Genomic DNA, 17,437 nt, shown 5'->3' with positions numbered 1-17,437 from the left:
TGTGTCCAAACTTTTGGCCTGTACTGTATATATATATATATATATATATATATATTAATTTTCTTTTATTATATCCCCTAAATCCTACACAATGGGCCTCAAGACTTTTACTTGTAGTGAAGTATTTTTCATACTTTTGTTTTTGTGCTTTTTGTATTGATGATTTAAAATCATCATGAAGCACATATAAAAGAAAGAATATATAGGGAAATAAATAAACCATTAATTTATAGATTTACCCAATGCAAATTATGGCAGAAAAATCTATGGTGGAAAAATCTTTTAAATTCATTCTAAGGCTCCAATTAACAGTCATTTTCATTACTTAATTATTTGCTAATTAATATTTTCTTGATTAAGTAATTCATTGTTGGTTCATAAAATGTGGGAAAATATCAGTTTATATCAGTTTCAGATGCTTTGTTTTGTACAACAGTGTCCAAGATCCAAATATTCCCAGTTTAATATAATAGAAAATTGACACTGAAACACTGATTCTTGAAAACTGTAACAAAACCTTTTTTTGTGGTTTTTGATTTTTACTTTACAATTAGGCTGGGAAAAAAACATATTTAAAAAGATATGTCTTGATAATTAATCCTAGTAATAGGCCGACCTCCCAATGATTTAATTATTTTTTTGTTGAACAGCGTACATGATGGATGTCTGAGATGAGATCTGATGAAGCTAATGTCTGAAGGAGTTGACGGAAAGTTATATATTTATGAATTTCACAGCAGTCATAGTGAGTGGCCATTAAGTTCTCTTAATATTAATCAAAATACTCATTTTTTAACTATAATTCCTACTTCGTTTGGATTTAGACGGGCTACAGATTTAACATGTTATGGCTTAGACAGATCCGACAGCAATATTTTTAAATAAATTTATCAAAAAGTAGAAAGAGCACCAGTACTTGAGCAGCATTCCCACCTTTTTGAAAACCAGGAAGTGAGACAGGAAAACCCAAGCTCTATGAGAGTGGGTGATATTACACCAAAACAGACACAGCAGAGATCAACAAAAGTTGAAAATTGTTTATTAAAAAAGAAAAAGCTTCAGCAGTCACAAAGTACAGACAGCTTTACTGATTCCCTGCTGGGAATATGAGCCCATAAACAATGCAGCGACTCAGGCTGATATAAAGGTTTGTTAATCTGTTTGATTGTGATCTGAAGTTATGTTTAGTCTTTGGTTTTCACAGGAATGTTGAACTGGTTTGGTCCAGTTTGTGCAAATAAAGTCACAGATTGGGCAAAGAATGATTAACGTTAGCAGCTAAAAAGATCCTGAGTTCCTCTAAAGGTGTACTGTATGCATACATGTAAAATGAAATGTGGAGTGTGTGTTTTCCTTCAGACGTATCTTTCACTCATGGTAAAACTCTGGAGTAGTAACGATGTAGAAGCTTGAAACATCCATCAAGACATTATTGTTCATTAAATAATGCCCATAGTAACCTCCTTAAGCAATCACTCATACTTCCATAATCATGTTCAACATATAAGATAAGTTAGGAGATAAGTTTAGAGACTGACACACTTTCTAAAGGCATCCTTCACACTGACTCACATCTGGTAAGAATTTTGATCCTCACGAGCTCACAATATAGACACTGTTGTAAACCTGCATTTCTTTTTCTCCTGACTCACTCCCCTGAATACTGTCCCCACCGTCTTTTGACAGTTTCTATTATTTTTGGCATTTTAAACGAGGCAACATAAAAAGGCACAGAGCGATGACAGAAGGCACAGAACCATCCTCTGGGAGCAGAAACAGGAGATAAACAATCAGAGAACAAAGGCATTCCATCCTCCAGTCTGCTTCCACGAGGACATTAAGACGACGTTTGCTAATAATTTATTCATATAAAATAATGTGATGTAGAGTCTGAGCCGTCAGGTGAGCTCAGTCTGCCTGGTCTGTGGGAGCAGGAGAGCCACGAGTCCTCCGGTCAGCAGGAGAGCCGACACCAGCAGCACTGGCACGGCGCAGTTTGTGTCCACCAGCTTTCCAAAGGTGATGTTACCCGTGATGGCTGCCACTCGGCCCACGCCGGTGAAGAAACCGAGAGCAGAGGACCTGATGGAAACAGAGAGGGTAAGAAACACCAGGATGTGTGAGCAGCTGTGGGTGTGTCACACTTTCCCCAAAACTGTGAAGACTCCTGCTGACTTACTCTGATGGTTTAGCTGCAATTTTTTCTGTCCTTTGTTAATGCTGACAAAACACATCAAATAGTTTCTTTTAAATGGAAAAAACAAAGTACTGTATATTCATATAAGGCTGAAAAAAACAAAAAAAGTAAAGAACAGGAAGCAAACATATTACATCATTGGATTAAACATAAAAATGTCAGTAATATGATTCAGTAGAAAGGAACAAAAACATGGGAACATTTAACTGAATGTGGTCAAACTCAGTCTGTAACAGTGGTTCCCAATTTTTAAGCCTTGTGACTTCTTATCATGAGTTCTGTCCTGCTCTAAACATGAGTTGTTAGTTCACCCAGTTGAAGCATTTTTTGGAGGTCTGTAGAGGTGAAAGTGTGTCACAGGGAAACAAGCTCAAATTTGGAAAAAGTCCCACCCCTGGACGCAGACTGGCCAATCAGACGGCTCAGACCAGGGTCCGACAACAACACACCCGTGCTCCATTGACTCTAATGCAGTCGTTTCAGATTTCCTTCATTTTCAGGCTGGTTTTGTGGATTTGGAGCTAAATGTTGTGCCTGGGGCACGTCGTGTATTAATGATACTCGTTACCTGGAGAGGCTGGAAAAAGATATATGTTTCTTCCCTGTTCCAAAACCAAATCAAACCCTGAAAAGTGTAGGGTTAGCTAGCTAGCTACTGAAGATATAGCTTACTGAATGTATACACATGCTGCTTTTGCTTTTTAATGATTATAACAGTGAAACAAAGACCGACCCTGCTGTACAGGAACCAGTGAAGGGAAGCGGGGAAACTTTGCTGATATTCAACCAGCTGTGTGTCATCACAGTGTGCGCAGAAGAAGGGCGTTTGCCTTTCCCCAGAGAAGGTGGCAGAGGTCCAGGTGCTAGCAGTGGCACAGGGGTGAAGCCAAACACCGTTCATCTGCACACACTGTGATGCCACACAGCTGGTTCAATATCAGCAAAGTTTCCCTTTATATTCATTGTCTTGTGTGGCGATCAGCAGTGATGTGGTGGTTCACTTTTACACTGTGATCTGTAGCCTATAGTTCGGCTTTAGCTTCTAACTATCTTTGTCTTTTTAACCTGTTGTTGCTGCTGAGTCAGTTTGACATCCTGGATATATCCTTCAAACACAGACTGTAGACCCCTCTGCCTGCTTCTCTCTGGAATCACTCTTTCATTTCTCCAAAAATATGATAACATTTCTTCAGGGAGTGCAGTTAGTTACAAACAAACCTATCTAAGTAATTAAGGATCCAAAATTGACAGAGAAATTTAAACGGCCATGTTTGAGCCACTTTTATGGATTCTAGCTAAACATACATTGAGCTTTAAGAAAAAACAAACTGACCGTAGCTGCGTCGGGTAGAGCTCTGTTCCAATCACGTCCAAGGCGTTCCAGGCAATCACTGACACGCCGCTGAAGACGCAAGACAGGATCAGACTCTGGACTTTGGTTTGGACCACATAAATGAGGAAGACGCTGAGACTGGACACCACCAGGCTGAAGGCTGGAGGCGCAACAAAGAAGAGATTTTCATTCAAGGACTCAAAGACGAGCACTGGCTGGTGATGTGGACAGACTCCTCTTGGCTGCATGAAAAAAGACCTCAGCTTAAACAGACTCACACAGCAGAGCTTTTCCTCCAGCGCTGTCCATCATAAGAATGGTGAAGATGTTTCCTGGTAGGTTTGCTGCGGCAATGATGAAGCCCTCCATGTACACTGTGAGGGACAGAAACAGGAAGGTAATGAAGAAACATCCATAAGTTGTTGTTTTTTTATTACCAGCTCATCTTGTGGGGGAAAAATTGATACAGCGTAGTATGGCGACATTTTGCGTGGCAATATTATATCGATACATGGACACCAAGTATCAGTCTTGTATTATATACATCATTAATTTCTGCAAATACGCATTTTAACACAACTATTGGTACTAGAATAATAAATCAAGCTTTTTCAGTCCACTAGATGGCGCTGATGCTTTTTTCCTGGTGAGGTCATCAGAGGTCTCAGTCAGCGGCATTTAGCAGGAAGTTCATCAAAACAAGGACGGAGGCACCGGAGAAAGAAATCAAGAGTTATTGGTCATATTGCTTTGGTTTTAAGCAACGGATTGTATACTGTACCAACACCAGATTCTGTGCTGTTAAATGATGAAAGATTGTTGTGTCTTCATTGGCGTTCAAATCAAATGTCTGGATTTATTTTGGATTTTTTAACACGGATGAAAAGGAGGACTCGGATATGACACATGCGATTTACGTTACCTCTGAAGCGGTCATTAAGTCAAATTATGTGTCCATTTGTCTATTACCCTCTAAGTTAGTCATATTCTTTTCGACCTCCTAGAGTCCTCAGATCAAGAGAATCAAAAGGGTTTTTTATAAAAATGAATCCAAGTTGTGACTATTGTTTTAACAGGATAAAGTGGTGTTGTGTCGGTATGACGGGTGTTGTATTTTCCATCTTTGCTGAGCAACAGTTTTGTGTGAAACAAATTAAAAGCCTGTCCCAAATATAGGCCTGTTGATTTCAGTGATTTAACTAATAATAGCCCGGGCTACTAATTGAAGTTTTACAGACACAACACATTCAAATCTAGAGGCAGTTTAGAGTCTCAAATTCAGAGAGGAAACAATAAACTGAAAAGTTCAAGGACCACATCTTTGGGGTTGAGTCTGATCTGGTGCTTTCTGTCTCCAGATGCAAAGTACCAAAGTATTTGGTCTTACAAAAGAATAACAACATTTACAGAGACAAAAAAATGAAGTGACCTGCATCCACCAGTTTAAAAATACCCTGAGCACCTTTTGTCTTGGTTCATTTTTGTCTCCTCTGTGTAGCCATCTTTTACTCTGGTGGTGACATTATAGTTTGTTTCAGTCTCATTATACTTTAAATGTGTTTAGTTTTATTGTACAGAGGAAATACGTATGTATTAATGATCCTTTATTCTAATCTCTTTCTCAAACATATTTATCTTTGACTGTTATAAATTTGTGCTTCATGTTCAGCTCTGTGTGTTTGCTGACTGCAGTAAAATCTTTGTGTTCCTAGAAACACACCTGCCGTCTTCACTGGGTAGCAGCTTTGGTCGTGGAGAGGAGACGTCACGGACCCGTTGGCACAGGGAGAACCACCGTCCTCAATTCTCTTAAAGAGCTCCGGGAACCACATCCACAGACCGTAGTACCTACACACACACAAACATGCATATATTTAAAGAGATTTAAGTATTTAAATTAAGTTACAGTTCAGCTTCAGTTGTTAAGTTTTTAAATGTAAAACTTCACTGAGACTGCAGGTCAATATAAAGCATCACAGACACGTTGGTGAAGTTGAAGTCGTTTTCTAACAGTTTTTTCAGACATGATTTCTGTTTGTTGGAGATATATATTTGCAGCTGTTATCTCTCTCTGCCGTTTAAAGCTGCAGAGCTCGGGAAGTGATAGCCAGGCAAGAGAGGGGGCTGGACTGGGTGAACAGGAAGTATCTATGACATCAGAGTTGGGCTGGGCAATATATTGATATCAGTATATGAGACTTGATGTCGTCTTAGATTTTGTATACTGAAAATTTTGCCTGCTGTACATTTATCACATCAGTGGTGATAAAGCACACGAGATGAATCCAAGCCCTGAGCTTTTACACCATTGCAACAACAGAAGCGTAAAGGAGAGCTCCAGTTTCACCTTTGACACTCCTGAGTCTGTATTTAGACATACAGAAGGGATTTCTTACCCGAAGGAGATGCAGTAGAAGATGATGAGCAGAGAAATGCTCCTGCATTTGAGCGATCCACGAAACATCTGTTTAATGGGCACCAAGGCCTGTAAGTCAGACCAGAGAAATTAATTAAATGACAATGACAAATATCAGTAATCAAGGAATAACATAATAATATAGCAGTATGAGTAACAACTGTGTGTTTGAAAGGGTGGATTACTGAACAGGCAAAATGGACAACTGCCCACAGGGTCCTCTAAAGTCCTGCCTCTCAAATTTGACGATTTGCTACTTTCAGTTCTCTGAATATTTTGTTGGAAGAATACAGGACATATTTTATTATTTACTGACATTTTGCAGAAAAAAACTATGAATTATTAAAGTAAATAATGAGAAGATTAATTGACAGTGCTGTTGATAGTGAGGTGAAGCCCTACAAATGTGGTCAGGCAGTATTACAGCAAGTTTCACCCTGAGGACCCACATCTGGTTAATCTAGCTGCCCTACTTAAAGTCCTACACAAACACACAACAGTAGTCCACTATTCCAAATATGACAAGATTCCTTATTTGACACAGCTACTGTAAACAGCATACTCAGTTAAAATATTCTGAATTAGGCCTTTTTCCTAGACCTCTGAGATATGCTGGTATTATTGAGGTTTTAGCAGCATTCTTTGGACATGTACAGTACAGGCCAAAAGTTTGGACACACCTTCTCATTCAATGCGTTTTCTTTATTTTCATGACTATTTACATTGTAGATTCTCACTGAAGGCATCAAAACTATGAATGAACACATGTGGAGTTATGTACTTAACAAAAAAAGGTGAAATAACTGAAAACATGTTTTATATTCTAGTTTCTTCAAAATAGCCACCCTTTGCTCTGATTACTGCTTTGCACACTCTTGGCATTCTCTCCATGAGCTTCAAGAGGTAGTCACCTGAAATGGTTTTCCAACAGTCTTGAAGGAGTTCCCAGAGGTGTTTAGCACTTGTTGGCCCCTTTGCCTTCACTCTGCGGTCCAGCTCACCCCAAACCATCTCGACAGGGTTCAGGTCCGGTGACTGTGGAGGCCAGGTCATCTGCCGCAGCACTCCATCACTCTCCTTCTTGGTCAAATAGCCCTTACACAGCCTGGAGGTGTGTTTGGGGTCATTGTCCTGTTGATAAATAAATGATCGTCCAACTAAACGCAAACCGGATGGGATGGCATGTTGCTGCAGGATGCTGTGGTAGCCATGCTGGTTCAGTGTGCCTTCAATTTTGAATAAATCCCCAACAGTGTCACCAGCAAAACACCCCCACACCATCACACCTCCTCCTCCATGCTTCACAGTGGGGACCAGGCATGTGGAATCCATCCGTTCACCTTTTCTGCGTCTCACAAAGACACGGCGGTTGGAACCAAAGATCTCAAATTTGGACTCATCAGACCAAAGCACAGATTTCCACTGGTCTAATGTCCATTCCTTGTGTTTCTTGGTCCAAACAAATCTCTTCTGCTTGTTGCCTCTCCTTAGCAGTGGTTTCCTAGCAGCTATTTGACCATGAAGGCCTGATTCGCGCAGTCTCCTCTTAACAGTTGTTCTAGAGATGGGTCTGCTGCTAGAACTCTGTGTGGCATTCATCTGGTCTCTGATCTGAGCTGCTGTTAACTTGCGATTTCTGAGGCTGGTGACTCGGATGAACTTATCCTCAGAAGCAGAGGTGACTCTTGGTCTTCCTTTCCTGGGTCGGTCCTCATGTGTGCCAGTTTCGTTGTAGCGCTTGATGGTTTTTGCGACTCCACTTGGGGACACATTTAAAGTTTTTGCAATTTTCTGGACTGACTGACCTTCATTTCTTAAAGTAATGATGGCCACTCGTTTTTCTTTAGTTAGCTGATTGGTTCTTGCCATAATATGAATTTTAACAGTTGTCCAATAGGGCTGTCAGCTGTGTATTAACCTGACTTCTGCACAACACAACTGATGGTCCCAACCCCATTGATAAAGCAAGAAATTCCACTAATTAACCCTGATAAGGCACACCTGTGAAGTGGAAACCATTTCAGGTGACTACCTCTTGAAGCTCATCGAGAGAATGCCAAGAGTGTGCAAAGCAGTAATCAGAGCAAAGGGTGGCTATTTTGAAGAAACTAGAATATAAAACATGTTTTCAATTATTTCACCTTTTTTTGTTAAGTACATAACTCCACATGTGTTCATTCATAGTTTTGATGCCTTCAGTGAGAATCTACAATGTAAATAGTCATGAAAATAAAGAAAACGCATTGAATGAGAAGGTGTGTCCAAACTTTTGGCCTGTACTGTATCACACATTTGGAAGATGTGTCTCAGCTGTGGTTTTTACCGCAGTTTGCGACACACCGCTTCTTGTCTGGTCACAGTCAGCTCTGTTGTTACACAAACCAGCTCACCTAAAGCTGAGGTAGAGATGCATACCCAAAAGACAAGCCTACATTTGTGGTCGGAAGCAGAAGCACATCTACTTTTAAACATTATAAACATTCAAATATAAACAGATTTTTGGGTTTGTGCAAATATCGTCGACTTTTTCAAGAAGGTGGTTGTAGGAGGCTGTATTTGCACTGCGCAACAAGTTTGCCGACGGTGGCAAACTTTGAAAATATCCTATCATGATGCATAGAAGCAAAATGGTGCAAGCAGCTCTGACTGTTTAACTTTTCTGTATTTTGACATAAAAAACATGTCAGAGCACATTATTCAGAGTATGCTCAGCTGCATGCAAATGAGAATACTAGTGGAATATTAATTTTCATTAGCCATGTAAACAGCTGGCATCTCACCTCAATGCATTCAGCTGAATTAAAAAAATGTGCTCTGACAAATTTCTGCAGCTGTCCTCTGTCTCAGACAACCTCTAAATATCATCTCTGTGGACGTGGAGTTCTTCTCTGTTAGTGACATTACCTTTTTCAAAATACTGGCGAGTCTCCCTCCACGTGAACCACGACCTCTGGTCTCCTCCACTTCCCCTTTTTGCTTTGAGCTGGTGCACAAACCAAATTCCTTCAGAAGAGTTTGAAATTAGTCGTCACACTCACAGTAGATCATTACACTGTAGAATGAGGGAAGGAAGTGGCAAAGAGAACTTGCACAAACCACAAACAAATAATCAAACTTTCATTAGAAACATAACTTCCCTTCGATTTCACCTTTTGCTCTGTTTCTTTGGCTCGTACTTTGTCATTTCAATCTCTGTCTCTTACCGGTAAATCCTTTCCCTTCCTCCATGTGTTCAGCTTAAACATCACTTGGAAGACGTGGATCGCCTCTGTCTCTCGGCCAGCCTGGGAAAGGCAGGACAAAAGTCTCAAAGACGGCTCAGGAGAAAACAAAAAGCAAGCTGCAAACACAGGCACTATTGTGACCTTTAAATACCTCCATGAGGAACTTGGGGCTTTCAGGCATGAGCAGCTTGAAGAGAATGGCTGACGTGAGGCTGGGAACAGAGCACAGCACCACGAACAGTCTCCAGCTCTGAAACTCCAGTGATCCCAGTGAAAAATGTGCCCAGGTTCTTGGAATCACCAGCCAGGCAAGACCTGCAGACAAGATAGACACTCAGTACACAAGGCTAGACATTTTCCATGTCAGGACTCAGAACTCTTTGTTTTATTGTGATAGTGCCTGCCAAGAAGTTCATGCTTTCACTGCAAAGTCTAAATCTTTGTTTTTTAAGGATGTATTCAGGTTTTTTAAAGCGAGAACAAACTAGTTAAACTTTGTATAAATGTACTCCTCTTGCCCAGAAATTGATGTTAGTGTTAGCGAGCCATCTTCAAGGATGTCTTAATCTCTAAATGCATCCTGAGGAGAGAGGAGGCTTGCCAGAGAAGCTATGAGCCGGCTTATCCTTTGTGGAAGGCTTTTATGGCACCCATGGCGTATAAAAGATGGGTGACACAGCTGCCAGGTTGTGAATTTAATCAAAAGTAAATATATAAGTTGTTACAAAGACTGTTGTGCTCATCTGACAGAGGTCATAAAATACAACGGTAGGCTATAATAACAATACAATTGATACATGACGCAGCTGTGCCACGCATTTTATTTAACTGAATTTGCTTTAAAATGTCAGCGCCAAGGCAAGTATGTCACGTTTTGTTAAACCCCCGTTGTCTTGACTCATTTCACCTTGCGTCTCTTCTTCACCTCCTCTGCCTGCATCTTAACAAAACATGGGCAGAAAACTCCAGTGGCATGTTTCAGCTTTTGGGAAAGACCAATGAAACAACACCCTCCTGTGAGAAAATGGAAAGCATTAACGTCTAACCGTCCGATGCTCTCCATGACAAGTCACAAGTTCATCTTGGCACACTTAAACAGAGCAGAGCCATCATTGATGATATTTGTAGCATCTGTGCTTTTCTTGCTGCTGTAGGACAAATCAAAATGTCCGTCATTAAAAGGGCGACTGATTAATCAAATCAGATTTAAGTTTACCGCAAGTAGGTTTTCACATACAAGGAATTTGCTTTGGTGTTTTGGTGCATGGACAGTAAACATAACTATAGAACAGAAGAAAATACAGTAGAAATATGTATAAGATAACTGTTCAAAAATGAAAGCTAAGCAGGAACGTGAAGAAACATATTTTAGAGGATGTGCAAAGATCCAAGTATTAAGAAAAGAAAATGCAACGTACAGAGATACAGACCCACAGATGTGTTAATCTAATGCATGCAGACAGATGTGGAGTCATTAATGTAACATGTAGCAAGCTATTAATGCAAGATAAAGCACACTAGATGTTAGCATGTGACTGAGGTTTGTCCTGTAACCAGTGGTAGCAGCACTTGTGTTTTTATCCTGCAACACTGACACTGTTATATTTATGTGTCTTCCCACCTGCAGCCAGGATGTTTCCTGCCATCCAGAAGGTGGCCAGAGCACTGATCATTGCACCTCTCCTCAGACGGGGCATAAACTCTGAGAAGTAGGAGAAGATAACTGGGATCGACCCGCCAACACTGCAGAGGGGAAGAAAACAGCTTTTAATCTTGAGCTGTCTGCAACTGTTTACTTATTTAGGAGGCAAATCGTTACTGTGGTTGGTCTTATGAGGACACTGCAGGTAAAGGTCACACTTTCACAATTTACCACTTCATAACTTCCAGTTTGCTTGACTCATATTTTCCATCACCTACACCTATGTTTTGCTTCATGTGGGTGTTGTAAGGAAAAAAACACAACCTTTTAAATGCAGTGTGACCTCATTAAGCAGGGAAACATACTTGAATGAAGTTTGTTTCCCTGCTTAATGAGGTCACACTGCACTGTGTGGCTGTCAGGTACACAACTTGGCACCCACATAAAAAAACTGTAAAACATATACAAATCACATGCTCACCCGATGCCGCTGATGAACCGCAGCAGCAGGATAAGCCAGAACCATGGCGCCACGCTGGCCAGACCTCCAAACAACCCGTTAATTGTCAGGGACACAATCAAGACCCTGCGACGCCCTCTCTGGTCAGCCAAGTATCCCCACATGTAACCACCCACCATCATTCCTTAGAAACAGGAATAAGGAAGAATGTAAGACAAGACAACAGCATTTAGCATTAGCATTTAGCTTGAAGCGTTGCTGATACTGCCGACACTGGTATGGCTGTAGACTCTTGTTTTCTTTTAGTGTTGTTTTCGCAACTAGACTGAAGAGTTCAGCCTCATTCGTTTTTTATTCAAATGTTGGCAACATTTTTAAAATTCAGTGTCAGATTTTCTACACTGCACCATCATGCTCTGTTTGTAACTGTTTTTCAATTCCCCAAACGTCATCGTGGGCTCTGGGAAACACATGTCAACATTTCTTTTACTATTGTCTTACATTTTATAGACCAAACAACTAATTGATTCATTGAGAAAATAGTAGATGGATTAATGGCAATAAAAATAATTGCTAGTAGCAGCCCTAGTATTCACAGGTGAACTGTACCTGCTCAGGGCTGCAATAAATGATTGTTTCATTATTGATTATTTTCTTGGTAAGTCTATAAAACATTAACATTTTTTGAAAAATGCCATTCAGTTTCTCAGAGGCCACAGTGACACCTTTAATTTGCTTATTTCATCCAACCAACACTCCAAAAACCTGTAAATATTCGTTATAAATGACAAAGAAAAGCAGCAAAATCTCTCCTCTGAGAAGCTGAAACCAGACGACATTTGGCATTTTACTAAAAAAAAAATAAATAACTGGAACGATCACCAATTGTCAAAAATAATTGCCGATTCATTTTTCTATCTGTCCACCACAGCTCAGACAGGATAACAGATTTATTATTAAATGACTGTGATTCACCGAGGAAGATGCTGGCAGTGAGCAGGCCCATGTCTGAAGAGCTCAGCAGCAGATCACAGCGTGCTGTTGGCAGCAGAAAAGACACACAGAGAATCTCCACGGCGTCGCTGGCATTGGCCCAACCACACACCACCAGCAGCAGCCAGTGGAACAAACCAAAACCTGAGAGCGACAGCAGAACAGACAGTGAGTAAACAAAGGGAAAAGTGATCCGTTAAGGAATCAACGGATGTCTTTATAGGCCTAATTTGGATATATTCAACAGTAATGTCGTCTAGCTGCCCATTATAGTCAAGGGACACCTCAGTATTACATATCAGCTTTAAAGATATTGTGAAATCTAATGTGTTCGAAACTGAGCTTATTCCTTTCACAATAATGCATCCAGATTATGTTTTTAATATTATGTCATGTACTCTTTTTCTACCTCACCACTGTTAGGTCAAAATGTATTCAGGGTGTCAACAGGTCCTTAAAGAGTCTTAAAATTAAATTACAATAAAGCCTTAAAAGTCTTAAATTTTAATTTGTGAGGTCTTAACTGCCACAAAACATTTTATCTAATTTCATTTATAAATTTTTTAATTTCTTTTGTGAAAATGAGTGAAGTCTTTATATGTAACAGTCCACATACAAATCTTTAAACTATAAAAGTCATTTTACGTCATACTTGCACTTACCTGTTGGCAAACTGTAGATTGACTTAACTCACTCTAATAACCATATTCCTACATAAAAATGACCTCTGCACAAGACCACAGATATACTACTTGATTGCAGTGCTTACCTGTAATTCTTGAATAAGTCACACGTGAATTGTCTAAAAATCTGTCCTAAATTTGGTTAAAATGCATCTTAAACGTGTGTCTGACAAAACAGCAATAATACTTGTACTTTTTAGGATTATTATTTCAGCATGTTTGCCTTTATTAGACATGACAGTTCCAGAGTGAAAGGGGGACGACATGCAGCAAAGGGCTGTGGCTTGGAATTGAGCCTGCAGCTTTGTACACAGGGCGTCCGCTCCAGTAGTTGAGCTACGGAGCGCCTCCATTTTAATGTACTTTTGATGTTTAAGAGCAACACAAAATGGCCCAAAGTAACAAGAACACCATGAAACTTTATATTACCTGCTTTCTCCACTGCTTCCTCATATGTTAATCTTCTATGTGGAGCATCACCAGCGTCACTGGTGGTGTTTGATACACTCCTTTCGAAAATTACTTCACCTGAAGCAGCAGCAAAAACACATACGAACAGGTCAGATGAAGGATGATTTCAGATGAATAACTTCAAACCCTAATCCTCAAAGTTAGTTTAATGACAGTTGATGATTTTCAGAACACCAATTTACTATGAATTAACTGACAAACAGGAAATCTGAGGTCAGGAGGTATTCCAGTATAGGAGTGGTTTCAACATGTGCATGATACAATCAGCCACTATTTCTATAATTGATTAATCGTTTAATTCAATTCACTCTGGATTGTAAGCTATGTTGGCACTGTTTTATGTTTTTATTGAAAGCTAAAGGGGCAGTTTTTGGGTTCTGAGGACATTCAGGACTTGGCCAGGACCCCTGCAGGAGATTCTAAATCATTGAGACTAAAATGTGTACCTCAGAAAGTGTCATTTACTCTCCAACTGTGAATTGTGATGTTAAAAACAGAGGTAGCTGTTAGAAATCAGTTTTGAGTGGAAACAGCATGGAATCTGCTGTCAAACATGTATTGACTGGAGTTGTATTAAGTTAACAGTGGTGGAATATGTCACTTACGTGAGTATTTCCATTTTATGCTAGTTAATAGGGTACTCCTATTCCTGTTTCGGAGGCAAATATTGTACTTTTTACTCTACGACAATTTTTCGACAGCTTTACTTTGAAGATTCCGACTACTAATAAAAAAAATATAAACCAACTAAAATGAGCTCCACCTGTAGCAGCTGCAACATTAAAGTGACAAACACATTAATGCATCAATAACTATAACCCAAAATAGAATATTTATTATTCTGCATAATGAGTACTTTTACTTTGATACTAATAGTCCTACTTCTTTGTACCTTGGATGATATTTTGAATGCAGGACTTTTACAGAATATTTCATTAAGATCTTAGTGTGCTGCCTCCTCCACCACTGTAGTTTACTGGAATATTATATGGGCTGTCTTTCACTCCCACACAATTTTCAAAGTTCATGCGGTGTAGCTGATACATGACCTGCTTATTTTTCCATCATTTGCTGGTCTGTCTGTCTTACTGCTAACTCAATTATATGCCTCAAAATTGTACTTGAGTAAAGTAGTTAAGTAAATGTAATTGATTACTTCCCACTACTTAAAGTAACTAGTAAGTAATCACAAATGCAGTGGGGTAAAAAGTACAATATTTGTACAAGTTTCTACAACCTTTAAAAAACTGTGTCCTCCTTTCTCTCTGCATTGTTTCCATTCTTATGGCTTATTTCATTTTTGTTTTCTTTTGTTGTTCTTGTTCTCTGTAAAGCGTCTTTGAGTATCAAGAAAAGTGCTATATAAATCCAATGTATAATAATAACAATAATAATAATAATAATAATGATAAATCCAATTAATTATTAATATCCATCCGTTTTCATCCACTTATGCGGGGCTGGGTCGTGGGGGCAGCAGGCCAAGCAAAGCACCCCAGACATCCCTCTCCACAGCAACACTTTCCAGCTCCTCCTGGGGGACCCCAAGGTGTTCCCAGGTCAGGTGAAATATATAATCCCTCCAGTGTGTTCTGGGTCTGCCCCGGGGCCTCCTGCCAGTGGGACGTGCCTTGAACATCTCTAACAGGAGGGGTCCAGGAGGATTCTGATCAGATGCCCGAACCACCTCAACTGACCCCTTTCAATGCGAAGGAGCAGTGGCTCTACTCTGTGCTCCCTCTGGATGTCTGAGCTCTTTACCCTATCTCTAAGGCTGAGCCCAGCCACCCCACGGAGGAAACTCATTTCAGCCACTTGTATTATTATCATTATTATTATTACCTCAACATTGTACTTAGGTACAGTACTTAAGTATGCAATTACTTTCCACCACTTCCTGGAGCTGACGCTTGGAGGGATCTTTTAAAGCCTGCACAATAATATCGACACGTCATCAGTATCAGCCAATATCGACTTTAAAATGAACTGAATTGGCCAACTTGCTTTTTCTTAATTTGCAAAATAAATGAATATTACATAAATTTAAATGCATCATTTTCCATGTCTCCACCTGCACGTGGGCAATCATGAAAAGAGTATGTATGTATGTATAATATAATGTTAATTCCCCTACAGAAGAGACTTGATGATCACTTAAATTAGGTAGGGAGAAAAGCTAATATATCGATATCGGTATCAGATATTGGTCAAATGAGATGTTACATATCGGCAGAAAATCCACTATCATGCATCTTTATTGGGTAGAGTACAAGTACCTCAAAATTGTACTTAGGTACAGCACTTGAGTATGTACCTCCTTTCTACCACTTCCTGGAGCTGACTCTTGGAAGGATATTTTTAGGGATTCTCATCATCAGAATTGGCCAATATGGGCTTTAAAATGAACTATCAGAGTTACCCAACATGCTTTTTCCTAAATTGCACAATGAACGAATATCACATACATTTAAAAGCATCTGTTGGTGGGCCATCACGATAAGAGTACGCATGCATAACATGATGCTAATTCCACAACAGAGAAGACTTTATGATCACTAAAACTAGGTTGGGGAAAAAGTGGATATATCGATATTGGTGTTAGTTATTGGTCAAATGAGTTGGCATATTGGACATCAGCAAAAACTCCAATATCATGCATTCGTGTTGGGTAGAGTACAAGTACCTCGAAGTTGTACTTAGGTACAGCACTTGAGTATGTGCTTACTTTCTAGCACTTCCTGGAGCTGACTCTTAAAGGGATATTTTTAGGGATTATCATCATTATCGTCCAATATCAGTAACTATAACAATCGGTCAACATGCTTTTTCTTAATTTGTACAATGAATGAATATTAAATACATTAAAAAGCCTTGTAATTCATGTCTCCATCTGCTGGTGGGCCATCACGATAAGAGTATGCATGCATAATATGATGTTCATTCCACTACATAAGAAACTTCTTGATAACTAAAATTAGGTAGGGAAAAAAGTAGATTTATCTATCGGTTATCGGTCAAATAAGTTGTTATATATTGCCATATTGGATATCGGCAAAAATCCAATATCATGCATTCCTATTGGGTAAAGTACAAGTACCTCGAAATTGTTCTTAGGCACTTTCTACCACTTCCTGGGGCTGACTCTTAGAGGGATATTTTTAGGGATTCTCATTGTCGGTATCGGCCCATACAGGCTTTAAAATGAAATATCGGAATCAGCCAATGTTTCCATCTGCTGGTGGGCCATCATGAAAAGAGCATGCATGCATAATATGATGTTAATTCACCCACAGAAGAGACTTGATGATCATTAAAATTAGTTAGGGAAAAATGTGGATATATCGATATCAGTATTGGTTATTGGTCAGATGAGTTGTTACATATCAGCATATTGGATGTCAGCGGAAAAAAATCCAATATCATGCATTCCCATTCAGTAGAGTACCTCAAAAATACTGATTAAAGCACTTGAGTATGTACTTTCGTTCCACCACTTCCTTAAGTTAACTCTTAAAGGGATATTTTGTGTATTGTTGGGAGTTAAATTGAGATATGGGATAACTTGTGTTGCATGATTACAGAAATAAATCTGCTTTGGTGCCCTTTAAACTAAAAAAAAACACTATATCTAAAATGTCATTGCATAATATACTGAATGTGTGTTATATGTCTGTGTGTCTGGTTATTAAATTAAACCTGAGTCAAACAGCAGTTAGTGATGAAGTGATGGAGTGTCAGCGACTTTTACCTTCATCTGAGTCCAGCTCGTTTGGCTTCAGGTAGGCACTGCTGAGGAGAGGCTCTCGCGCCTCCGCGTCTCCGGTATGCACGTGACGAGTCATCCCCACCAGCAAAAAAAAAAAAAAAAAAAAAATCAGACGTCTCTATTTTGGGCACTGAACTGTGGTTAGATTAGCTTCACAAACCTGCTACCTGCTGTCCAGATCCATGTTACTGTTGGAGCCGCTGCATCGGTCTCATGACTGCCAGGCTAACGGCGAAGCTAACCTGACAAGAA

The 17,437-nt window shown here is 39.6% G+C and overlaps 1 protein-coding gene across 1 annotated transcript; it reads right to left on the bottom strand.

The window, feature by feature from the left end:
* Positions 1-1,023: 1,023 nt before the first annotated feature.
* sv2 (synaptic vesicle glycoprotein 2) lies at positions 1,024-17,399 on the bottom strand. The gene is made up of 13 exons (XM_033634542.2): positions 17,168-17,399; positions 13,378-13,476; positions 12,248-12,409; positions 11,294-11,456; positions 10,792-10,913; positions 9,322-9,485; positions 9,150-9,230; positions 8,851-8,949; positions 5,927-6,015; positions 5,251-5,378; positions 3,809-3,904; positions 3,531-3,690; positions 1,024-2,082 (listed from the first exon to the last, which is right to left on the bottom strand). Exons 1-13 carry the CDS (start codon positions 17,259-17,261, stop codon positions 1,899-1,901), a joined length of 1,641 nt encoding a protein of 546 aa, XP_033490433.1. The 5' UTR covers positions 17,262-17,399; the 3' UTR covers positions 1,024-1,898.
* Positions 17,400-17,437: the final 38 nt, after the last annotated feature.

The sequence above is a fragment of the Epinephelus lanceolatus genome, chromosome 5 (genome assembly GCF_041903045.1).
Source record: "Epinephelus lanceolatus isolate andai-2023 chromosome 5, ASM4190304v1, whole genome shotgun sequence".
In the NCBI taxonomy this organism is placed as follows: Eukaryota; Metazoa; Chordata; class Actinopteri; order Perciformes; family Serranidae; genus Epinephelus; species Epinephelus lanceolatus.
Note: the sequence above shows the minus strand (reverse complement) of the source record. Positions and strands in the feature narration are given on the sequence as shown.

Excerpts from the sequence above, each read along its gene's own strand:
- sv2 (XM_033634542.2), bottom strand. The coding sequence starts at position 17,261 with ATGACTCGTCACGTGCATACCGGAGACGCGGAGGCGCGAGAGCCTCTC. Across the intron at positions 8,950-9,149 it reads GGAAGGGAAAGGATTTACCG|GAATTTGGTTTGTGCACCAG; the intron begins GTAAGAGACAGA and ends ACTCTTCTGAAG. Across the intron at positions 3,905-5,250 it reads CTACCCAGTGAAGACGGCAG|TGTACATGGAGGGCTTCATC; the intron begins GTGTGTTTCTAG and ends TGTCCCTCACAG.